The sequence below is a fragment of the Sipha flava genome, unplaced genomic scaffold, assembly GCF_003268045.1.
Source record: "Sipha flava isolate LNK unplaced genomic scaffold, YSA_version1 80_pilon_pilon, whole genome shotgun sequence".
Taxonomy (NCBI): domain Eukaryota; kingdom Metazoa; phylum Arthropoda; class Insecta; order Hemiptera; family Aphididae; genus Sipha; species Sipha flava.
The window spans coordinates 415,370-441,517 of record NW_020273622.1 but is presented as its reverse complement, the minus strand read 5'-3'; the positions used below and the strand labels follow the sequence as shown (position 1 = coordinate 441,517).

Below are 26,148 nucleotides of genomic sequence, written 5' to 3'. Positions count from 1 at the left end.
AACTTTTTGTAGTAATTTTAATTATATTATAGGTATATATATTAGTATTGAGTTATATCTGTTGACTAAATAAAAATAACACGATAAATACTTATACTAGAATGCATATAAATTGCCTATAATACTCCGTCAATATTAAATAATTTTTATATTAATTTTTTATTCCAGATTATATAAAAAATAAATTGAAGTTTAAAAATTATAACTGATTAGTGGGATAATTTTTGGTTCTATAATTTGAGAGCATATCATAGAAAAAATATTTATATTTATATTGCAATATGTATTTATGTTTTTATTGTATTTTATTGTCATTCTACTGAATCTCTTTTTATTACTGTTTATTATCAATTTAACTTTAGATTTCTATTTTCAATCTTAATTGTACATGCTTTGTACTAATAATTTAGGGATAGTACAATAAATATTTTGTAGTTCTAACAACAATCGATTGATTAAACATATCGGATAAAACGGCACGAATGAATGATTCTTTCGTCGTTATTCAAATTATCTAATTTATAAATAAAAACAATAATTTTGTCATTGAGCTAAATTAATAGTATTTCATTTGAAATAAAGTTTTAAACGAAGATTACATTTTAAAAATATACATCGTTCATTTTTTTTTTTTTTTTTAATATTTTGATAGGTACGTGTAAGACAATAAGTAACTAGTTCAAAAGTTTTTTCAGCGTAGTAAATAATCATTATTAAATATTGAAATACTTTACAATATGTTATCATTAATAGCCAATTATTTTTTTATTGTTAATATTTATTTAATTTATCAGGACCTTTATTCATAGCATTCATAACATGAAGAATTATAAGATCATACTAGTCTTACCAATTTAAAATTTTAATTATTTTCATTTTAACAAATTTAAGTTGATATGTATCATGCATGATCATCTAGTTTGTTTTATAAGAGACAAATATTTATAATATCATGTGTAATGCGTTTGAGTTCTGATTAAATGTTCAAAATAGTCGTTAGATATCATATACATAGATATCAATCATCCAGAAAACAGTTCATTACAAAGGTCAAGGGTTAATTAGTAATTATTGATAAAATAGGTCATTCGGTTAAAAATGTGATAAATGTGAAACTAATTTTTACTTAGGTTTTTTAATTTTAACCAAGGAGGAAATAATTTGTTGGGTTATTTTTAGCTTTACATATTTTTTGATGCGAAAATAACTAAAAAGTTCCCTGTTAACTTGTCAAAAACCACAAGGTTAATCTTACATTAATCTCACAAGCATATCTGTAGAATACTAGAACCTTAATTTTCTAAAGTAAGTTGAGTAAAACAAGGAAAATAAACAGCATTCTGTTATCTGACACTTGTACCTTGCCCGTTTTGTGTCATTATTGATGTCTATGATTTGACAGTTTTTGATGAAAACCTATTGTGTCTGAAGATTGGAGTCAACCAAAATATAGGAGAATAATAAAATATTAATTGGAAGAGGAATTAGAATTAGGTATTAAGGAATTTAGAATTAGGTAACTATTCAGACAATAAATGTTTAACCTTTGTACTGTATTATTATTATTATACATAGTACATATACAGAATATTTAACGTTATATGTCTATATACATATATATATATGTTACGGTAAAAGATGAATATTGGTGAATGTCGTCATTCTCCGGTGAATGACGTCTTTTACTAAAATGATTCGATTATGTAGGTAAATGATGTAAAAAACCAGATTTGAAATTCAAATGTACATCTTTCACCGGTCATTGATGTCATTTACCAAAACTAGTGGTAAATGATGATAAATCTCAAATAATACACTGATTTTTTTACTACAGGTACTATTTATAATAATGATTTATTGTTAAAATAAAAAAATAATAAAATAACAAAATACATGCATATTACAAATTATTTATTTGTACAATTTTGGTTACTATGACATTTTGAACTGCACAACACTTCCACTGCATTGCAAGCACATTTTTTAGTACCACAACCAGTTTTGCAGTTGCATCGATTAAATCCTTGATGGCCAGCTATTCCATGTCCTGCTGTTTCTCTTTATGTTATTTCTCTGTCTTTAATTTTTTTCATGGCTTCATCTAGTTTTAGAAATTTTTCTTTACATGGAGAAATTTGTGCTCGTGTATATTTGTGTTTCAACACCCCATATTCTATCATTTCTGTCACAAATGTTTACAAATAATATTATAAAACACACATTCGTAGCAAATACAACTCGCTATAATATACCCGTCGATACTAACTAATAAACTAAAAGAATATCTCACATTATTACTCGGGTTATCGACGTTATTGCTAGTTGGGATTTTCGTTTATAAAAGTATTAAACATCATTCTCCAATTAAACTGGTGATTGACGACAATAACCGGAGAATGTCTGCATTTACAACGTTTACCAATTTTTAGGTAAATGATGTCATTTACCGGGAAATGACGTCTTTTACCACGTTTACATCATTCACCGTAACATATATATATATAGTAGAAAAATGATCAGCGAAATTCTTCATAAATGTCAAAATAAATGATTAATACTGAACATTATTTCGAAATACAATCATGGATATAAATTAAAAGTTTAACTATAACAACACTTTTTTAGCAAACCTTCATAGTTAAGTTCAGCGTTATATATTTTGCTAATATATGGATAAATCAGCATTTTTTTCCCAAGGTAATAAGAGCAGAGATAGAAGCATCTATCCTCTTATGCTCTTCCGACAGACCTAATTGGTTTTTTTTCAGCCACAGGCAATATCAACCAAACGAAAAAATAAAAATAAATACCGTTTTCTCTATTGTTATTTTTCCTTCGTTATCAAAATAGTCATATTTTCTTTAAAATTTTATCAATATTAAAAAAATATATTTAAAAACATATACAATATAATATAAAAACATATTTTAATAATCCGTGTTTCTGCTGGATCTTGATATGGAGATGATCGATTTTATAATACCGTTGTACACAACATTTAGGAAGCCGAGTAAAATACAAGCAAAATATGAGTTGGGTCAGAGGTTCTAAAAACTGTGAGGCACGCCTCTCATGAGAGGCGCAATCATTTATTAGTGGAGGCGAACATTTATATTGTATATTGGTACAAGCATATATTTGTTTTTAGGTCGACATTAATTCTCTTATATTTAAATGAAAAAATATGTCTTATTGGGAGGCGCGATTAATTTTTTCAATAAATTCAATGTCATTGGTTTCCGTGGTCGGCCTTCGACACTAGTCACATAGGTTTATACTTATTAAATCAACGAAAAACATGTATTCGATTGATTCAAATGCGAATTACAGAATCAAATATGTAAGTAGCCACCGAAACCAACCGCCAAACGTATGGCATCGGATATTTTTTTTTTATGTTTTCGGACAAGATGCTCCGCTGCCGGTGTTCGTATGGCGATAGAATAATTTCTCGTTGGCCGTGAAAAAAAACCGCTCGCTTCGCATGCGATCAAAAGCGTTTCGAAACGGTGCGCCGTATGATGATCGGCCGCGAGGTCGTGACGGTGCCGAGCGAACGTGTAAGGGCAAAGGTGGTGGCCGCATGACCAGCGGTACGACGGCCGTTTAGTGTACAACCGGCAGCGGCACGACGACGATGACGAGACCGGACGCGACGGACCCGAGCGGAACGCGGCGTCGCGCGGCCGCGATGTGCGCCGTGTCCGCCTGTCTGCTGATGGCCGCGGCGCACTGGCCGCGGCCCGTCGACGGTGCCCACGTGCTGGCCGTGCAGACGGTGCCGGCCAAGAGCCATTGGTACTTCATGAGAGGCGTGCTGCGCGCGCTGGCCGACCGCGGACACCGGGTCACCGTGTACACCCCGTTCCCGGACCGCGCGGCCGCGGCCCACGGCAACTACACCGAAGTGGACACGCTGTCCGAGTACGGCGACCAGGTGATCGTCGGCATGGACCTGACCACGGTGGCGACGCTGGCGCGACCGTTGTTCATGGTACCGTTCATGGGCAAAACCAGCCGTTTTATTTGCGACATCATGGACGGGCTGCGGCTGTCCGACGCGGGCCCGTACGACGTGTTCATCGCGGAGCCGGCGAGCTGCGAGTGCGTGTCGGTGGCCGCGCGCCGGCTCGGCGTGCCGCTCGTCTACACCGTGCCCGCGCCGCTGCAGCCGTGGGTCGAGACGGCCGCGTTCGGCCACCACGTCAATCCGGCTTACGTGCCGCACGTGTTGTCCGCGTACTCGGTGCTCGACACGTTCTATCGGCGACTGCACAACGTGGGCCTGCACGTGTGCACCGTGTACTTGCACCACCTGTACGTGACCGTGGCCGCGGCCGTCCAGCCCAAGCACTACGACCTCGAGCCGCCCGTCAAACCGTCGCTGGTTTTCGTCAACACTCATTACGCGACCGAGCCGTCCAGGCCGGTGCCCGTCAACCGCGTGGACGTGGCCGGCATACACTTGAAACGGCCGAAACCGTTGCCTAAGGTGAGTGTTTTTTATTTTACGCTTGCGCACGTTCCCGAAGCGTCGTCGCGCGTTCATACAGACGAAACCGATACGGTAACGTTGAGCGCCGGCTGAACTCTACTTAGATCTGAATTTACGAGGGAAAATGATAAACGTTCATTACCTCACTGGAAGAGCGTAATTAGCTGCGCCTAAATATTTGCCACCTCGGAACAACTGTTCCTTTTTGCACTTAGGTTAATAAAATCTTTTAGTCTGATACGAGAAACGTATCAATTTTTCATTTGGGTGAGCAATAAAATATTATTTAAATTTTTCACAAAACACATTTGTACCACTATAGTTACTCGGATGTTCATTCTACGGTTCTATATTTTATTCAACCTCGCTCATTTTTTGCATTTGATATTATTACTAATTTGTGTTTTTGACGATATACATTTGTTTTCTATCTCTTATTGTAATGTCGACTAGTTAACAATACGCGTAATCAGATACACGACTATCCGTTTACTGAATAGTATATTTTTTGATGTTGACACGCACAGTATTTTCAAGTTGATATGTTTATCTATTCCCTTTTACAAGTTCTCAAAAATAACATTCTGCCTATAATTTTTTTATTTTTTGATTATTTTACTTATGATGAAGTAATCAATGATGAAGAAACATCAACATGCAAATGTTATGCGTGATAACATTAAGAAATTCGTTGTTCAGTACACTGAATAATCATATATCTGATCACGGTTGTTTTTAACTAGTTGACCTTAGAACAAGAAAAATCAAACAAAAAAAAAAAAAGTATAATAGATACAAGTCGGTGATTATTTTAAATGTAAAAATAACAAGGTTGAACATAGGATAAATCCGCAGATAGAATATCCAAGTTATTACAGTAATACTGCATAGAGTACTATTAAGATGATCAGCGGCCGATATACATAATAAGTTATAAACACCAGGTTTATATGGTATTTTTATACGATTGGAAGAGAAATAATTGACATTTTGTTTGAAGAATGGTATGGGTGGTTTAGGGAAAGGTTTAGGATTTTGGTAGTGTAAACTGAATCAGCAATTAATTCCGTTTCGTTTACGATGGGATTACCAGGAGGATTGGTTGGTCTTAGACTTAGACTCTCTTAGTGATTCAAAATGATTTCTATATGAAAATATTTTAATTTAGTTTATATATTGAAGTATTTATTAAGGATAGGGGTTCCGAGTTTGATTAGTTTAAGTGATTACGTTAATTAACATTTGTTAAATATTTAAGAGACATAGATTTAATATATTTTACATTTGCATTTGTATGATGATTATTTTGGTTATTTTTATGTTTTATTGTATTGTTAATATCACTTGCACGGAATCAAGGTAATTGAAATGATGCGACGTATTTAATTATGTGACCAAAAAGCACCGTCGCAGTGGTGCCTTATAGTGAGATTAGGTGGATACTATATAACCGTGCAATATAGGTATTAATTAACTCAACCATTTATATTTACTTTCTTAGAAGAAAAGAAAAAATAATGCTTTGAATATTGTGTTCATTGATGTATAATACGAAATAATTCGGTGGATTTAAGCGACTTTCATTTAAACATAACACGGATACAACTAAAATGACTGCATATAGTTCTGAACTATCAGTTCAGCTATCCGCGCGAGACTCTCTCGGTAAATTAGTGTAAAGCTTTTATGTTTATCAAATGATTCTCTTCAAAAATCCAACCAACTTTTGAAGTTCATTTCAACGGCAAAGGTGAACTTAACGTCGTTAAATCATGTTCAGCCAGACATTCCATGTCCGACACACTACTGATGTCGACATCTAATTACAAATCATGTTAATATTCAATGTGACAATTATACTTTTACAATATTATAATATTTGTAGGTCATCGAGTTTTCTAAACAGAATGAACGGGAATCTATGAATATTTAAATCGGTGCATTAAGAATTAATGTTAATGACTGTTTAATCCGTATTATCACAATATTTTTGTTCATTTTGTATTATAACGAACACATATGTATGTGTTAATCTGTTAATGTGATCTCATAATGTAAACGTAATTTATTAGTGTATCGTAATTATTTGATGTCTTGACCGACAGTTCATCAACGGTTCGAACGATATTAGTTATCTTAAAATTCGTGTAAGCATTATTGAAAAAAAAAAAAAAAATTAAATATATAGCCTATACCGTCATGTTGTCTATACAACACGATATCATAAAATATTTTACGAAGGTATTTAGGTTATAGACAAGTATAATGCAACCGATTCTTATTTGTTTTTTGTGAGCATATCTATTTCGATATCGTACACATATGAATGAAACTCATAATGGTTTGGTGCGGTGTTACGTTATTGCTTGCATTGTTTAATAAACGTAACAGGCCATCTTTATTGTTCATGTAGAATAGTCTACGGGATTTGAGTTTATTTTGAAACAAATTGAAAAAGAGTGGAACGAAATATCGGATGAACTTCACGCCAAAACGAGAGTGCACAAGATGAAACATTAATAATTAAAATATGTTCCCCGTTTGTGAACAATACTAGTATAGAAATCTGTGTACAAAATGTGATGGGTACTGGGAAAGACCAAAGCATTCGAATAGACAAAGGAAATGAATGCTGTACTACACGTAACAGGTGTTTATAAGACTACTCAATGAGAATGGATTAAAAAATCCACAAATTCCTAATTCTACTGGAAACAATATGTAATATAAGAGTACGTCCAGATTATTTTTATCGTAATATTTTTGTATTTAAAGTGTATCCAATATCTCGATTAAAAATGTATTTTAAGTTTTCCAAAATACGTACGTTAAGTACGTAGTTACGTTAACTACGTTAAGTAGCTAATTTATATAAAAGTCAATTGTCAATCGTACGTTTTTTTTAATATAAATTGGGCTATTATTGTTTTTAAATATAAAAGCATCCAAAATAATCGTAAAAATTACCAAGTATAGTTTGGAAAATTTTTTTACCAATTAATTAACTTTTTTTAAAAAATATAGTATTATCAAATTATTCACAGCTAATTTATTTTAGGTTTAACTTTTATATGTAAAAAAAATATATATATATATATATAATATACATTTCTATATAAGGAAATCGTGAGATCTAAAAAGTAAAATTGATTTAAAGTTTGAATGATAATAGTGAACAAATACAAAACTTCAATAACTACGAATTGCTCTAAATTACGACGAACTCGTTGATTATATAATATTTAATCGCTAAGTCCTATGGCTATAACTAATTTAACTGATATTGATACTTAAAAAACATTAACGCAATCTATGAAAATTATAGATTTTTTTACCTTCGTAATCTATATAATATTGCATTTAAATGCCATGCATTCACTGATTAGCATAAAGTCAAAATTATTATAGCGATCCATTTGAAATTTTAGGAGCTGTATTTATTACTAAATATAAGTGTAAAAAGGAAAGAGATTTTTCAAAACAGAATTTTTGAGGGCCGAAATAGTTTTGGGTTGGACGTGTACATTTTTTTAATTTTTGGTTTCCTAGGAAATATTTTATTCTACTTAATATGTTGATTTTAATAATTGCCAACTAAGGTATAGGTTGATTTATGTAGTCTGAATAAATAAGCATAAATATCATTAGAATATACGATGGTTGAGCATTTTTTCTGCCCACATTTTTTTTTACAGTAATATAGTTATGTTATTCTAATTTAAAATAATAAAATATCTTCAGAGCGAAGTCGAGTAATTCAGCTGGTATTGTGTATTTACTTAGTTATAACGAATATTCGACTATAACATTAACACAAATTAAAAACTAATTGATAAGAATTTAAGAGATATGAATCATTAAATAACCTATACATACTGTAAGATTAAATTAAAAGATTGCATGAAATATAAATGTCTGAAATGGTTAAAAGTTTACAAGTTATATAGTTTTTATATTTTTCTAATGCGTTATATTTATCTTTAACAATGTGATTACATTTTAGTTAAACAGTTATAATAAATAAGTATAAATTATTGTAACAACAATTTGGTGAGCACAAAATAAACGATATCGGTTTATAAAAGAGTATTTTACCATTAAATTTATAGGACCAATAACTTAATAGGTATCGAATCATATTGATATATTTTTTTTCTGTTACACCTACATTGAGTAGTAAATTTGCAGAGGAAGGGTTTTTTATTTTTTATTTATGAAAATTTGTAGATTTACAATTAACTTCAACAATTATATATAAAACTAATATAATATAACATAATATATAAAAATAAGTGTTTCAATAATTTTAAGAAGGTATAGGAAAAAAAGATGGAGGGAGTAAGTGGTTGTCAAATGTAGTTAATAGAAGTAATAATGGATTAATTATGGCTTTGAAATCCTCGAGAAATTTGGAGATTAGGCTTTTAGGTGTAGATGTTGAGGGTGAAGTGTTGGCAGTAAAAGTGGGATATGAACGATTTTGTTTCTGGTTGGAATTGGAGGTGATTTTGTTTATAGACGGAATGGTGTGATTGAGCACCGGATGACAATACATTTTGAGTGATGGAGATTTTCTGCGATTTTCACTAAGTTTTTAAAACACTGGGCATATTTTGTATGAGGCTATGTGCGGCCCCGGACATAGGGCACACTTGGCAGGTTCTGATGGTGATTCGATACAATCTAAAGTGTAATGGTTTTATCCACATTTGACGCAACGTGGGTATTGGTGGCAAAAGTTACTAGTGTAATAATAAGCTTCAAAATCATATCATTGTGGAGGGGAGAGTTTTATTGCTCTTATTACCAGCAACTTTTAGATCAATTCGAAAAAGAAGCAAAGTTCTTTTAGTGGTACGATGTAAAATATTAGAGACCCGAATAACTTCGTGGTCAATATTTAATAAGCTGGCTTGTATGTCTTCTACAGCAGGATGGTTGGAGGTGCCTGATAAATACAGCATATGGTTTCATACTATTAGGCAGGTATGCATGGAAATTTATCTGTTCATTAGTGATAAGATAATTATAAATTAGATTATAATTACTGATGCCGTCGGTGCGGATAATCAGGTGCTTTGGGGTATTGCAGAGGAAGTGTTACAAAGCAGATTTTTAGATCAAATCAATCAATTATCATTAACAAAGTACACCTGAAACTGTCAATTTGATAGTTATTTTTTCACCAGATCTTTGACGTTCATTGTTCAGCACATATCGAACGATCATTGCAAAATTGTCTTGTCGTTCATGTAATCATTTCAATCACATCCTATTCGTAATGGACATTAATTATTCAGTCTTATTCGGTATGATAAAAAGGACCACGTAAGTTTAAATTTCGTATCGAAGTACTGCGCACCTGGCTCCGGTTGGTTAGTCGCAGTATGGTATATATTATATCGCAAATACATTTGAGATCGGCTTTATCGAAAATTGTCAACAATTTTGGGTAGAACCCGATTGCGTACGATTTACCTTTTTGAGAACACGATTGCGTATGCTATATTGTTATAATTATACATTTATTTTTTTTTCAAAAGTTCATACGTTTTGAAAATTTTTTAAAAATTTTAACTATATAGTATAAAGTTGTGTTTATTTTTTTTAAAAAAAATTAACAAAAAGTTAATAGCAAATAGCTTATCACGCAGAACTACATGTCAAAAGTAGGTACATTATACTGCGACAGTCGTTCGAGTGACATCTTGTCATAAAATATAAACAAACATATTATTATGTATAATAAATCACATAAACATTATTAAAATAAAATTAAAATACATTTTTTCCTTGGTAAATAGAACTAATTTTAGATAAATACATTGTAATATTTTTATTAATTTTATACTGATCATAAATTTTAATAGAAGCTTTAATCCGTTTTAAATCAGCTAGAGCCATATTTTTATTAATTCCTTTTAAAATTGAACAAATTTTCGTCGTTGTTTCGACTTGGATTTCTCTTAATATTGATATAACCACATGTGTTGGTGGATGTGCATAATGAAATTGCCCATTGTACATCTTGTGAAAAGTCTCTGGACCATTTGTTGTTCTATTGATTCAATTTATTTGTATAGACATATACGTTATACAATAATGATTAGAGCCCGGATTTATATGCTAAAAAAACATGCAAATGCATAAAAATCCGGGCCCTAAGTTAATGATTTTAAATAAACTTACTTAGGTATAATTGATGGCTCTTTTGCCCATATTTCAAGGGAAAATAAACACCCAGGTTCAATATAAGTCTTTAAAATATAATCCGAAAATATATGACCATCAGTTTCATTTGGATACGAACTCATAATTTGAATAAAACCATCTTCAACTTGTTCGAATGGTAGAAATGGTATTATTCAAACGTACCATCTACAAATACATCTTCACATTGTAATAATATATTAATATTTATCTTCGTTGTAATGCAAATAAATTGCAAATCATCTGGAGCGTGAAAAATTTTTTCATTTTTAAATTTCAGACAATCATCCTTTTCCATTTGTCTTAACTGAGATAGAGCACAGGTCAATGAATCTGGGAAAGGAGGATAATTTTTTCGTCTTTTGTCGTACATTGATTTTCTTATAGATTTTATAGCTGAGTGTGGCACTTCAAAATTAGTTGCCATGAGCTCAGATCTGATTATTTTTGATGGCCTAATTGAAATCAAATCATCTGCTTCACGTTTACAATTTTCTTGTAAAATTTGGTGTTCAATTTTCTCCTTTGTATTTAAAATATGGTTGTGCTCACCCAACATTGATTTAATTTTTGAACGTCCACTGTCTGTTAATATACTGGCGTAACATGTACTTTGTGTGCACAACCATTTAATCAGCCCGTCTTTTCGTTGGCGTATAAAACGATATTTGTTTGAGCCAGTTAATGCCAAGTCTTTTCCGCGTTCTGACGTAATTATTTTAATTTCTTGATTTTCTAAATTTTCTATAGTTTTTCTATTATTTTACTACACTCGATGTGAACGGTGGTCGGTCAACTAATAACATCTACAGCGGTTATAAGTAGTGTAAACTTTCATTTCACGATGATCATTTGATATCATTTCCAGGTTTATCGTGAAATTTCCCGGCGTGACAAGTGACAACGTTGCATAAAAATAACGTATGCAATCGTGTTATAAAAATGATTGAAAAAGGTATTGCCGATAAGCAGCATACGCAATCGCATTCTACCCATAATTTCATACGTGAGATAAAGAAACACTTATCAGTAGTAATAGCATTAATATTTTTTTGGCGCATCAACACTGATTCAAAAGCGACCATTTAAATCTTTCAATCTAACAGTGGATTATATGGATGGATTCAGAGGAGGGAGGAGGGATTCGACGAGGATGTTGTAAAAACACGACATAGATTGTAGATAAAGTGCACAGCAGCTGCATACCAATTACGAGATCGGAATAGAGTTTTTTTCGGCAACACAAAAATACATATCAATAAATACAAAATGTGTTATCGTGATCAGACTAAACCGATTTGTGGGACTATCGGAAATCGGTCGAAAACGAAACGTATCGTATTGCGGTTTGGAGGGGCTGAAGCTGCAAAGAATAACTTTTCAATTGGTGAAAAAAAAAAAAAGAAAAAGGACTATTCCATAAATATAGCAATGTTAGTTGATTTTATTTTTACGATTTTATTGGATACGATTCGTTGAAATCGAACAACATTTTACTGTTTATAAAAATTATTTTATTAAAATGATTAAAAATTTAATTTAACTAATTAAGAAAGATTGGTGAGGTTTTTTTTATCAAATTCATTCGGACGTTCAGTTTATCGACGATCGATAAAACGCATAGTACGAAAGGTCGTTTTCGGTAGCGTTTTTGATGGTTGCGTTTAGTCGATAGCCGATAAGACGCTAGTGAGAACCAGGCCCATAGGCCTGCGCGGACCTGTCTCTTTGGGGGTACTTATAATAATTACAGGCTCTATCTTAACGAAACGCATAAATATATTTAATAAATCATGATGTATAAATAATCAAATAAACGTAACTTTCATTTTTTATTGAATATTGCGGTACATTAGCACCAACGAATATGTATATTTTTTCGGATAGCTTCAATAATTTATGATTTTTACTTTTGTAGTAAAATGCAGCTGCTATGTTACTACGAGAAGTTTTCGCACGAAAATTCAGAACTTTAGTCATATATTTTCTGTTATGAAACGCAATTTATTTTGTACCGAATATTTTGGCATAAATTATATTCGATTCGAGCGACATCGGTTGAAATGCGAGACCCTTGCTCTTCTACTCAAACCGTAGGGCTGCGTTGCAATAAGCACCTCCCGTGCGAACGCCTATGCCCGGGCCCTAACGGAACGGATCATACGCTACGTTTACGGTACCGTCGGAAAGTTAGACGCGAGCACACGCACGTTTCGGGGAGGGAAAACGATCAGCGGCGCGTTATCTCGTACGGCCGTTGCGGCGGGAACCGCGCACGCACGGTGCCGGTACTCCGGCGCGTGATCAATTAACGTTGGCGCGTGGCGACCTGAGACGCGGGCGTGACCGACCGGACGGTACGGCCGGCCAGTGCGCTGTTAATCGTCGCTACGTGATGACGGGACGGGTCGCTGAACGCCGCCGGCGTGTCGCGGAAATCGGGCGCGCGATCGTCGTCGTCGTCGTCGTCGGTCTGTTGGTCGCGGCCGCTGCGCGGCCGTCCGACGGCGCTCGCGTGCTGGCGTTCGAGTCGGTGGCCGCCAAGAGCCATTGGAACTTCATGAAGGGCGTGCTGCGCGCGCTGGTGGACCGCGGCCACTCGGTCACGGTGTACACGCCGTTCCCGGAGCCGGGGACGGCAGCCGTCGACGGCACCGGCGGCTACACGGAGGTGGACACGTTCGCGGAGTACGGCTACGGCAAGTCGGCACTGAACATGGACGTCACGTTGGTGCACGTGAACTTATCGCGGCCGTCCGTGCTGGTGCCGATGCTGGAGAACGGCAGCCGGTTCATATGCGACATCATGGACAGGCTGCTGCCGAGGTCGACCGACGCCGCCGCCGCCGCCGCCGCGTACGACGTGTTCGTCACGGAGCCGCTGAGCAACGAGTGCGTGTCGGTGGCCGCGCGCCGGCTCGGCGTGCCGCTCGTCTACACCATTCCCGCGCCGCCGCTGCCGTGGATCGAGACGATCGCGTTCGGCCACCCGCCGCACCCGGGCCACGTGCCGCACGTGTTGTCCGCGTACTCGGTGCTCGACACGTTCTACCGGCGGCTGCGCAACGTGGGCCTGCACGCGTACACCGTGTACCTGCACCACCGGCTGGTGGCCGCGGACCGCGAGCCGCCCGTCAAACCGTCGCTGGTGTTCGTCAACACTCACTACGCGACCGAGCCGTCCAGGCCGGTGCCCGTCAACCGCGTCAACGTGGGCGGCGTACACTTGAAACGGCCCGACCCGTTGCCGACGGTGAGTGTTCATTCTACTAATGCTTGTGTAACGTTTCGAAGCGTTTCGTCCGCGGACAGCGAACCCTACGATTCGTCGGCCGACTCGGGCGTGTTTCGCGAGCGAGGGACTAGAGCACATCCGGAAGAGCGCGGCCGTAGCCGTTTGAAACGGGTTAACCGAACAGATTTTTGTGTACGGCATTTTGTCACGTACGCTTGAAAAGCTCCGAACCGTTGCCGATGTGATCGAGCGCTTAACCGAGTCGCAGCCGCGACCCGGTATGCGGTTTAACATTTCGCCGCGAGTCTAACCTCCCGGTGCCGAACCGGCTGCGAACGGTCCCAGAAAAGTTGATTTCGTGTCCTCGAATTATTCGCACGTAAGTGCCGTCCCGGAAACGAAGAAGTTCCAATGTCGACTTGAAAGCATCCGTTTTATGAAATGCTCGTCGCACTGGTTCGGTGTACAATTACTCTGCACCGTTAATTACGGAGGGAACGAGTCGGGATACGCCGTTCAAAAAAATGTTAAAACAGATTTAGAAAATCATAACGTTTATTAATAATATACGTGACGAAATAATTATCATGGTGAATTGTTTTACCCGTTTCAACAAGTGCTGTTCGTTAAACAAGTCATGACATCGTGCACATAGGAAATTATAGAATTTCTGATTGTGTCTCGGAATTCACTTTTTTCCATATTTTATTTAATCCAAACGATTTGCGAACAGAACTTAATTCTAGGTACCAAACATTGATCTTTAAGTATTCAACGCGGTGTATACAATCGTTACTGGCCAATTATGTTAGAGTGGGACCCGGGGTTATCAGAAAGAGGTTTGATTTTTCCAGAATTAGAAGAAACATAAAATAATATACGTATTCGGTTTGATCCGTTAAGACGAAAATAAATTAATTATAAAAATGTTCATAAAAAACTGTTGTAAAATTAGAGGTAAGACAATTAATTCGAAGAGAAGTTGATCGCTCAAGCGAACTCACATCAATGAATTGAAAATGTGATTTCAAAATCCTAAATCCTAATTTGATTGATCGTTCAGCACGTTAGAGTTATAATAAACCAAAATAACATAATAATATGTTATTATATGTACGGATTTTAAATTGTTGTTTTCGATATTTATAAAACCGTTGGCCAAGAAAAGTGAGGACGCAGTTGCTTTCAGTAAAGTTTTTGAAACTTTATTACGTTTTCGGTCATCATCCGAATCTGTTGAAGTATATTCTAGTGTAGCTTTGAGTAAAATAATACACTGTAAAAACATAGTGCTAAATGATACCTAATAGACAACAGTAGCGTATTTAATAATTTTATATGGGGTCCAGTTAATTTGCCAAACACATTTAAGTAGGGGGATTCGCCTCTCATATTCCCCAACATTATACTTAAATGGAAACTAAATTTATCACAATATGTTAAAATAAAATGATTTTGATGTTAATACTAATTTATTTTTGATCATATAAAACAACATTTATATAATACAATGTTCAATTTATCAGCACTTAATGCCAATTTACTGATATTTTCTTCAACAACTAAAATGTATGTCCGAACGGACAGAAATCATTGCTTTTTCATTTAGCCTCATCTACATAATAATAAGTTAATAATTGAGTGTTATCACAATATGTTATTACCTATTACTAAATATCAATACATTATATAACATATTTTTTCAGAAATATTAATTATGGTATAATAATAATAATAATAATAATGAAAATTAACTATAAACTGTTTTCCAAGATTCTAAAATTACATCCGACTTGGCTGCCGTCAATAGTGGTTCACAAAATACTCCGCTAAAATGCTAGCTTACGACCAGATTATTGAAAAAAACGATTTTGATGAATTTAATTTAATTTAATTTTTTTGAATTATACTTTTTTTTAAATATTTGCAACGTGTACTATGCTTCTTGTATACTAGACTTTTGAAATAAGGTCTTAAAATATTACTACAACGTTTTGAAATTTAGTAATTTAGTAAAGTTCCTTTATAAATAGCTATATTTTTCGAAACATATAGGGGTATTGTTTATTAAAATAAATAGCAATAAATTGTATTTAAAATATTTTAATATTCTAAACTCGTGTATATAACTACGTGCATTATAATTATTCATAACTCTTAAATACGAATTTATTTACGTATTCTATTTCGCTTGTACTTCTACAAAAACTAATTTATTTAAAAATAAAAGTTAGTTGTATTTTATAATATGTCATACATATGTTCAACATAACGATTTATTTTATTTATCGTTCATAAAATAATAAATAATGAGTATGGATTGTAAAAATATCCGTCTTGCGTTAGTTTAGATATAGTTATTATATGTCGATTATACTGAGGCACTCAACATTTTAACAGCCCAAGATAATAAAAGACTCTAAAAGAACCTTATCGATTTCCAACTGGCAAATGGCAACTATGCAAAAAAAATATGATACCTTACATTTTCTTTTCTCAATTATGTAAAAAAAAAAACACTTAATATGGTTACACCTTATACTAACATTGAATAAATTAATATGCATATTACATGTTGAGATAGGGATTTATATGGTCAATGGAGGGGGGAGGTTTGGACCTAATACCCATCCCCCATAAAAACGCCATGGACAGGCGATTAATAATAAAAAAAAACCCTTTAAATTTTAAATATAGATCGACTTTCGAATGATTTCTTCCTTCCCTCTTGGGACGTGATACCGATTAGAATCAGGGTACTTATATTTTATCCCTACTTAAAAGTGAATAAAAAATAAAAAATTGTATTGTCACGTAAATCTACCCTCCATCAGAAAATATATTTTCCACGTTATAAAGAATAAAGTGGGAAAATATGACTTCGAAAATTCCATAACAGATGTTTTATTAAGTTTTTTTTCAAATTGAAAATAGTACTTAATGTAACTTAGTAAAAATTTGTCAATATCGTATGGTGGTCAGCTTGATTCCGCTTTTCGTTCAATAATTTATCACGTTAGTAATTTATGTTGGAGAATAGATCAGATTTAACACAATTGCGCATTACCTGTTTTTGATTAAGTCACGTTCTTTTATTTAACCGACCGATAGTAATTATCTAGGTATGCCTAGCAAACTGTTGTTCATTAATTTAATTATTGAATGATAATGCAATATATTGATCGTAATGATTACATTTTTCTGGCCTATTTTTTTTTTTTATTTATTAATATCGTACAGAAATCATTAGTTTTTCTCACTGCATAAGGAAATAAAAACGAGTTTAACTCGGTCGAGGTTTTTATATTAGTAGTATTACTTTTTACGTGAATGCAATCATAAATAAATAAATAAAATATGTGTTCACACATATCTTAAACACGTAAATGTAATAAAATAAAGCACGTATGATTAATATACGTGAATTAATAAATGCTAAAACACGTGAACACGTATCGAAGTCGTAACCTCGTGAATAATTTTCCACTCATGATTTCTGGAATGTATTGCATTACAACAGGAGCAACTTATGCATTAGCCACAGTCAGGAGTTTAGGTATTCCAAAGTCGGCATATCGACAAAATATAGATACATCTTCTATAAATCGACATGTTATAAGTCAGAAAAATGAGACGTGTACCATTACGGGTAATCATTTACTTTTTTCGGACCGGTTTGACGTCTCCTCCTCCCCTCCCCCACTTTAATCGGAATTTTGGTAAAATGGGCCTTCTAGATGGCATTTTATAAGAGCGTATTCTAGAATAAACTGAAACGACGCCACTTCGTTACAAAAACCATAAGGCGAAGGAAATACGTGAACACACAAATTCACGGGTACGCGTGAACAACATAAATTCGCTGACAATCTTAAGTAACGTGTTTTTAAAAATAGAACTTAAACTTCATGAGAACACGTGAAAGCGTGCGTACGTGAAATAAGGAGCCAGTCTTACTACAGGAAAATTTGGTGCGAAAACGTATTTCCGAAATAGAACGTTATCGGTCGCGATAACGTGACGTACAGTGTTCGTGCGACCTTTGAAATTGCATTGTTACTGCTGGTGGAAAACTTAGACCTCATTAAAACTAAAAAAACGATCGAACACGCGCAGTTTGTTTACATCACAAACACGTGGGGACTAATATACTATTATATCGTTGTTCGACCGTTGGACAAGCACGGTGAATAAATACGATAAATGCGATTGGAATGCCTTTACGATCGAGATGGCAGCGGGAAATGAAAATTCCTCGCAACCAGCGAGTTTTTAAAACGCCACGCGGTCCGATGCGTTCAACAGTTTTCGGAATGTCGTAGACCATTCACGACCATTGCGGCAGAGTATCGCATTGCGATCAATCACATCGCGAAAAGAGCACACGATCGAATCCGAGACCCGATCGTCAATGATGATCGTTGTTTTACGCGTAGCAGTCGCCAAATCTATGGTTTGCCTACGGGCACGGCCTAAAATATTAAATTTTTCATGCCACTTGTTGCATAATAAATTGTAAATAATTGTCTGTGGCCTGGACGTGCTCTGCGAAATCAAAGTTAACAGCGTACACGGTACGTCCGTTCCTGAAAGTTAATTTCAACGCATTATGATTGGAATTATGTAATTTTCCCTGGATCTGGTACAGACCAATCATTTTTAATATTATTGTTAATATTAATTCAATTTCTATAATCATCTTCGACGATTCTCATGTTCTAAATATTAGTGTACTGATCGTACGTATTTACGTATTTTCAAATTTTCTTATATGAGGTTTAAGATTTTTCTAAAAAATAAGTAATTTTATAATGTTATAAAAAATACATACAATACGATATTGAAAAAAGGAATAAGTAGTACACTTTTAGTCATCTCCCGTTGATCTCTAAGTGGAAATGTCGGTCAGAAAGTTGTCATCGGGTCGTCGAGTGGGGGGAAAAAAAAACACTGCTTGAATAGCAAATTTAAATATATGACTGCACGGTCGGTATTAATGTATTTTTATACAGCTCAGTACGGTTTTGGCAAATTGATGCATAAAAAAGAATAACTATAGGCTTAAAATCCGTAAAGTATTATATACTTATGCGGTGTGTTTAATTAATTTGTATTCGATTCAATATGTAAAATGTATTTGATTAATTTTTGTTTATTTTATTTGATTATACATTCGTATATTGATCAATAATTTAAAACACGCGAATAAATGCAAAAAACTGTATTTTTGAAGTTATAAAATCATCATTATGTATATTTAAGGAATTCATGTTGAAATATTGTCAAATTTTTAATCTTATTTTATGATTCTTTATTATAACTTACAATGTAAATACATAAAATAAAACATGATATATTAAAAATATTCATTTAAAATTGTACTGTTAAATAAAAATTAAGAAACTGTGTTATTAGGTAGGAAATTTTCATTTATTTGAATACTCAGAATATCATTTTTAGAAAATATATTGAAAAATAAAAATTTGAAAAATTATAAGCTGTTTAAATATTAGGTCATATATGTATCAGATAAAAATGTCATTTAAAATTAATATATTTATTTGCTATGGTCAGGGGAGCAATTCCCTAACTTGTACGTTTGGTATGTAATCTAATAAATGGATAAACTAATAAATACGAATACATTGTCCAATGTACCTATTTTATCAAAAGTATAACAAAATATTCTAAAAAAAATTTTCTATTTACAACAGCCTAACGACGATCATAACAACAAGTTAAGATAAAAATTAAATTTACACAAAGATAAATAAAATGTAAATATTAAAAAAATTAGGACCTATTTTGTTATTATTACGTTGAATAAATAGAATTAAATATGTTTGGTTATATGATTTTTATAATATAATTTTTAAACAATAATGAACACATTTTTTTATGTACTTTTGTAGTACAATTTTTACGATTTTTAAAGTAATAAAATTGAATAATTTTGAAAAATTCATCCCAATAATAATAATTTATTAGAACAAAATGTTTTTTAAATAGTCGTTTAAATAAAACACTATGTATGAAGAAGAAAATTCAATCGTGAAGAGATGTCTATGCATTTTTTTACCAACAACACTATAATACTTTTTAAAAAATTGTTTACAGGATATTTTAGAATTTATCGAAGGTGCGCCACACGGAGTAATTTTATTTACATTCGGCACAGTCGTTGCGATCTCGACACTACCGGACCATATTCAAAAAGCGTTCAAAGACGCATTGGCCGAAGTTCCTCAAAGAATTTTGCTAAAACACGAGGGGGAAATGACGGACAAGCCGGAAAATGTGATGACAAGAAAATGGCTCCCGCAACGAGACATACTCGGTAAGATATTGGTAACTAATTCAACCGTGCGCCGGCGGACCTAATCAGTTGCGTTCGTGTTAAAGTGCACCCGAACGTCAAGCTGTTCATTTGCCACGGAGGGATATCGGGGGTGTACGAGACGGTGGACGCTGGTGTTCCGGTCCTAGGATTCCCGTTGTTTTACGACCAACCGAGGAACATCGCAAACCTAGTGGACGCGGGCATGGCGATTTCGTTGGACCTGATGTCGGTGGACAAGGACACCCTTTTGAATGCCATTAACACGATCATTAACGATGAGACGTGAGTACCTGTTCGTAAAAATCATCGCGGTTCAGTGGCATAGCCAAGGGAGGAGCTGTGAGGGTGTTGCATAACCCCCACGAAATGTTAAGATAACTATATTAATGGTCTATAAAAATCGCTAAAGAATTAAAAATATTTAAACATCTTAATATAAGCACTTTACAGTTATGTGTGGTAGTAGGTATTTAATACATATAATATTGTGCATTGGTCGCGAATCGTGAATCACGAATTCAATTTCAGAGTCAAGACTTGTCGGCTCGCTTATTAACTATTCGTAGAGACATTGAAATTTCAGATGATCCTATATTTGATACATTTATTAACAGCGGAAAGTCTCAAAGGTTAATATTGTCACTTAAATGTTTTGTCATTTAGTATTAAAATCAATTAAAAATATTAAAAAGCAATTAAATAGGTATTGTTAATTATTCGAATTCATCATATTATATTCATGTTTATCAAGTAGGGGTTCGTTTTATTATATCAAATGTTTGTCACTTATATTATGTCTTATTAAAAAAAATCATTGATATTTTTATAATTTTTTTTTTTTTTAATAAGTAATACTTACGTATTACGTATAATATAAATAAGTAATACAATATCCAAAGTATTTAAAGTGTATACAATGTTAAGGGTTATAGGAACCAAAATCTAAAATATAACCTTGGCATCCACTTTTTAAACGTATGGAAGAACCTATAAACCACCCGCTGTGTAAAAATTAATCAGCCCCAACCCTCAAAAAAAAAAAAAATCCTGGCTACGCCACTGCCGGGGTTTATTTCGAACGGAAATGGGTGTCTCGGACGGAATGTCTAATTCGGTTTATTCGTGCGCAGGTATTCGCGAAACGCGAAAATAACGTCCGAACGGTTCAAGGACCGGCCGATGTCACCGGCCGAATCCGTTGTGTACTGGACGGAGTACGTTATCCGTCACAAAGGAGCACCGCATTTGAAATCGCAAGCATTTAATCTGACGTGGTACCAATACTATTTACTGGACGTGTTCGCCGCGGTCTTATCGACCGTGTTCATTGCACTCTACGTTATTTACAAAATGTCCAAATGTTTTTATCGATGCGTTTTTAAACCCTCGCCGAAACCGAAATCGAAACGGGAATAGTTCAAAGGAACATTACACGTTATCGGTTAACGGACGTATTCAAACGTGCGACCACTGTTAAATTATTATAAATAGAAAACTAACACATGTACGGTTATGATCGAAACCGTGTATTCTTAAATTCAGATTCTACCACTTACTACTCTACCCAAGAGAGGAACGTACGAAAAATTACAACGGTTAAAACGCTGTCTATTATCTGATTTTTAAAACCACTTTGGTTAATTCGTAAACTGTTTACACTAGATAGCGCTTGGAATTCGTATTAATTTTCATTTGTCCCGTAATTGATTTTATGAAACTATCGTTACGTTATTAATTCTATAGATTTTTTGTTAATGATTGAACATTCGGTTCGATTTGTCAACGTTACCGGTACACGGGTCTTCATTTATTTACTGTGAATTATTTATTATTATTTATTTAATATATTTTGTTAGAAATGAAATATATTTGGTTTACACGTGAACGTTATCGGTAAGACATTCTTATGTAAACGCCAACTAAGAAATCGCTTTTAATTTCTAATGTTATTTATTACAAATTATCAATATTTTTATTTATTCATGTTATAATATTACTATTGGTACGAATAAAACAGAATTCAAAATAAAATTTACACATAGCGTTCGTTCATTGTTAACCATTACTACCGCAGCGTATAGGATCCACTCTATTCATCTGCTGTAATAGTAATTTTTATAGTGCGTTTAAAAATAAGTATTTTTCGCAAAAATTGATATTGATTTAATCAATATGCGAAATACCATGTAAGCTTTACACATAAAAAGTGATTAAATATTATGTAGTTCTAGTCTAATTTATAAAATATTATTAAGATGTGTGCAATAAACTTATGTGGCGCAATGGTTTTAAATAATTATTGATTATAAATCGATCTTTTACATTTTAGTATTTAATTCGACATTGGATCCCGCCAATGAATTTATACATTGTTTTTTTCATTTATTTATTTAAATAGTTTCATCACACGTAATGGGTTTATAAAAGCATCTGAAAAAAAAAAAAAATTAGTTTAAATAATTGATTATTAATAAAACTATAAATTGCTAATTGTAATAATTTAAGAACATAAAGAGTAAAACATTAGCAATAGGTAGTTATTATTTTGTGTTATACAGCCGACGATTGACTCGTTCGATGCCCGTTATTTTTCGACATAAGATAGTTGTTCCAATAAACTTTGAATTTTTATTTTTATTTATTTTTAAATGTTATAGAATTGATCAATAAGCTATTTGAGAATATTAAAAACCATATGTATGATGGTATGGGATATTGGGTATATTATAGATTCTGTTATATAAAAGATGCCTTCATATCGTAGGACACAGTTGCCCATTCAACGTCTATTTTTTATTTGGTAATTTCACATATTTCCCCTGTACTAGAAATTAGAACCACTCTAAAATTGCTTTTTTATATACATGTTATTATCATGTAGGTATATATTTTATGTTTTAAACAATCTTATCTTTTAGATATATATAATAGGTACATGTATAGTTATTTCGATAAGTTATATACATTGAGTTAGTACAAATGTAATTGTTATTTATTTAACAATTTATTCATAGTATAGTGTACATATTAGCCAATAATTTCTAAAATAAGTTTTCAACAAGATCTTAATACTTATAGGATTTAACTATTATTTTTTAAATAACTCATAATTGTAGTATACAGAAAAATATTTTTCTGGAATCGCATTTTATACGAAATTATACTGCAATAAACTTCTAATACTGTCTACTGAATAAAAATTCTGAAAAATCAAATTTGAATAGGTATCCAATTTGAAAGGTAATTTACATTGTGCTGTTCAAATTGAACATATTACAAAAAAATTTAACATAACACTTAACAACTATTATTTCATCATATACAAAGAGCATAATTTAAATTAACATGTTTTCATTACATTTTATCTCAGACAATTTATGTTGAAATTGTCCAATATTACTTTTTATATAGTGTAGGTTGATTGTACATTTACATATGTACATTATTTAAATCTCATACTTAATAATGAAATTATCATATGATAATATTATGTCAACTAAAAAGGTGTTTGAAGTTATTATTATTATTTTTGTATTAAATATTGTATCTATAATTTTATGAGTCAATGAATGCATTAAATTATATACACACACATATATATATACTATTATTTCGAATGTTGTAGCTATTATAAATATATTTCAAGGGTAAAAAGGTTTTGTAGAAGAAATAATATGATAAAATATTTTTAATTATAGTATTTTTTAAATTTTTTTTCAACTACTAGTTTTGAAAAATCGTCTGTGGGCGGCCAATGTAGTTTTCTGGATTTTTAATTTGTTAGATGTTTTTATCTTCGACTTAAATGTGTCCACTAATGGGTTTCAGCCTATTGCACCACATCACTTCCCGTATATATTATTTGAAAATTAAATTTGTACTACGTTTTTTAAACGTTTTCTAACTACATTTTTTTAATTTTGAATATTTTAGTATTTAAAAAAAACCCATTATAGATAATATTGAGATAATTTAAAAGTTTAGAATTTGGAGATGCTAAGATTTGAATTTGTATGTATTATCTCAATATAATATTGTGTTCAATAAAATAAAAAGTATGAATTACATTGATTCATTGTCTACATTAATTGTGTTTTATTATTTGATTAAAAAATTATTTTTATGAAATCATTTAAAAAAATCATCTATGAAAACAAGATATTGAAATATCTAATGAATGTATGAACGGAAAATGACGAGCTAGTATATACATTAAATTATATGTCTAATTTTTTTATAATTAAGTAGGTGATAATGTATTTTTCTTTAAACTATATTTTCTTGTAATACTTGCAGCCTAAACCATTTCTAGTTTTTATATTTTGCTTAAGGCTTTGGCACAACATAGCTAAAAAATAACAGTCACAACCGACAATTATCTTTTAGTAAGTACAGTTTTTTAGACACATTGAAATTAATTTTTATAAAACATATCTAGCTTATACTGACAACTATAACTGACATTAGTATAAACATTCATCTTTTTTTAATTTTCTTGATATAAAGTGAGACCCCTGTAAACAATAATGTCCAACTGATTGACAATTTTGATGATCCACTTGCAGCCGCAGTGTGGGCAGTTGATCCAGATAGTCGAGCTCGATCAACGTCCGATCGCCATTTAATATAATATTGAGGAGGCGTCTGTGTCATTGCTCTTAATCTAAACAGATAGAGAACAAAAACATAAGATGTCAATAGATATTTGGATATGATATAAATTACGTACTTGATGACAACAATGTTCATTTGCCACGGAAGTGTGTTGGTTGAATTTTTTTCTCTAGAGCAGAATGTATACAAGATTGGCCCGGCTTTATCATCAACTCTTTCTGAATATTCGTGAATACTTATATTCCACGCAGAACATGGACCTATATCATATATATTTTATACCTATTATTTTTTTTTCCAACCAGTAGTTATACTACTAAGAAGTCTACTAAGAAATTGTTGGTAATTTTAGGTTTTAATAAAACTATGTGGTAAGTGGTAAACATTTCTTAGTACTCTGTCTGACTATTCAGTTATTTATAAATGTAAGGTTTTTTTTATAAAGTGTGTATTCGTTTTATTTTATTAGTTATGTTTTAATTTCTATGTAAATATATAAACTAGTTACAAATCACGTTTAGATAGAAAATTACTACTTTAGATCCGAATTTTGTACTTTATATTTAATTATAATATATGCTAATACATTTATAGATTGATAATTCTATATAATATAAAAAAAAAAAATTTAAATATTTATTTATAAATATTATTTGTGAATTTCTTTTTTTCTTTATATGGGAGAAAAATAGAATACTAAAAACATATGAATTAAAAAAAATTTAAATTGTTTTCAATAGTCATTAGCCTTTTTGGAGAGATGTACAGTTTTTTAAAAACTCCTAATTCTTCATAAAATCAGATAATAGGATTATTGTTCTCTAATAAAACAAAAACCAATTCTGGTAATGTCTTTTGTCTTAAGACTTTAAGTTTGAAAATTTGAATTTAAACTTAAGTAGAAACACAATAGGAAGAATAGCATTAAATCAGTTAAATATTTTTGAAATGTGTAGTTTACTTAGAGTTTATTAACACCTTTCTTTGAATAATTAAATAAAAACCTGCAGTTATAATAACTAAGTTTTATAAAATAAAGTATAAAAACATAATTAATGTATAAAATCAAAAGAAGTTAGTTATTGTGGTTTTAAATAAACTTATTTGTACAAACCACTCTTAGAAAGTCTTATAGAATACTATTTATTAATTTAGATTACCCTCCCTTAATTACTTAAATGGGTAATATAAAGAATATTTAATATTGAAACTTTATTATAAAAAAATGTGCAAATTATTGGTATACACGGTTTA

The 26,148-nt window shown here is 32.6% G+C and overlaps 2 protein-coding genes across 2 annotated transcripts in view; one reads left to right on the top strand and one right to left on the bottom strand.

The window, feature by feature from the left end:
• The first annotated feature begins 3,617 nt into the window (after nucleotides 1-3,617).
• Nucleotides 3,618-22,494, top strand: LOC112693031 (UDP-glucuronosyltransferase 2C1-like). The gene is made up of 4 exons (XM_025567912.1): nucleotides 3,618-4,492; nucleotides 20,058-20,277; nucleotides 20,343-20,562; nucleotides 21,411-22,494. The coding sequence occupies exons 1-4, from the start codon at nucleotides 3,638-3,640 to the stop codon at nucleotides 21,694-21,696; spliced, it is 1,581 nt and encodes a 526-aa protein (XP_025423697.1). The 5' UTR covers nucleotides 3,618-3,637; the 3' UTR covers nucleotides 21,697-22,494.
• A 1,365-nt stretch (nucleotides 22,495-23,859) lies between these two features.
• LOC112693064 overlaps nucleotides 23,860-26,148 on the bottom strand; it is a 179,050-nt gene continuing 176,761 nt past the window's right edge. The window contains exons 17-18 of the mRNA XM_025567958.1: nucleotides 25,010-25,154; nucleotides 23,860-24,943 (exon numbers count right to left, since the gene is read on the bottom strand). Coding sequence (XP_025423743.1) covers nucleotides 24,757-24,943; nucleotides 25,010-25,154 — 332 coding nt within the window. The 3' untranslated portion in view covers nucleotides 23,860-24,756. The remainder of the gene's footprint in view (nucleotides 24,944-25,009; nucleotides 25,155-26,148) is intronic.

Excerpts from the sequence above, each read along its gene's own strand:
- LOC112693031 (XM_025567912.1), top strand. The coding sequence starts at position 3,638 with ATGACGAGACCGGACGCGACGGACCCGAGCGGAACGCGGCGTCGCGCG. Across the intron at positions 4,493-20,057 it reads GGCCGAAACCGTTGCCTAAG|GATATTTTAGAATTTATCGA; the intron begins GTGAGTGTTTTT and ends AATTGTTTACAG. Across the intron at positions 20,563-21,410 it reads ACGATCATTAACGATGAGAC|GTATTCGCGAAACGCGAAAA; the intron begins GTGAGTACCTGT and ends ATTCGTGCGCAG.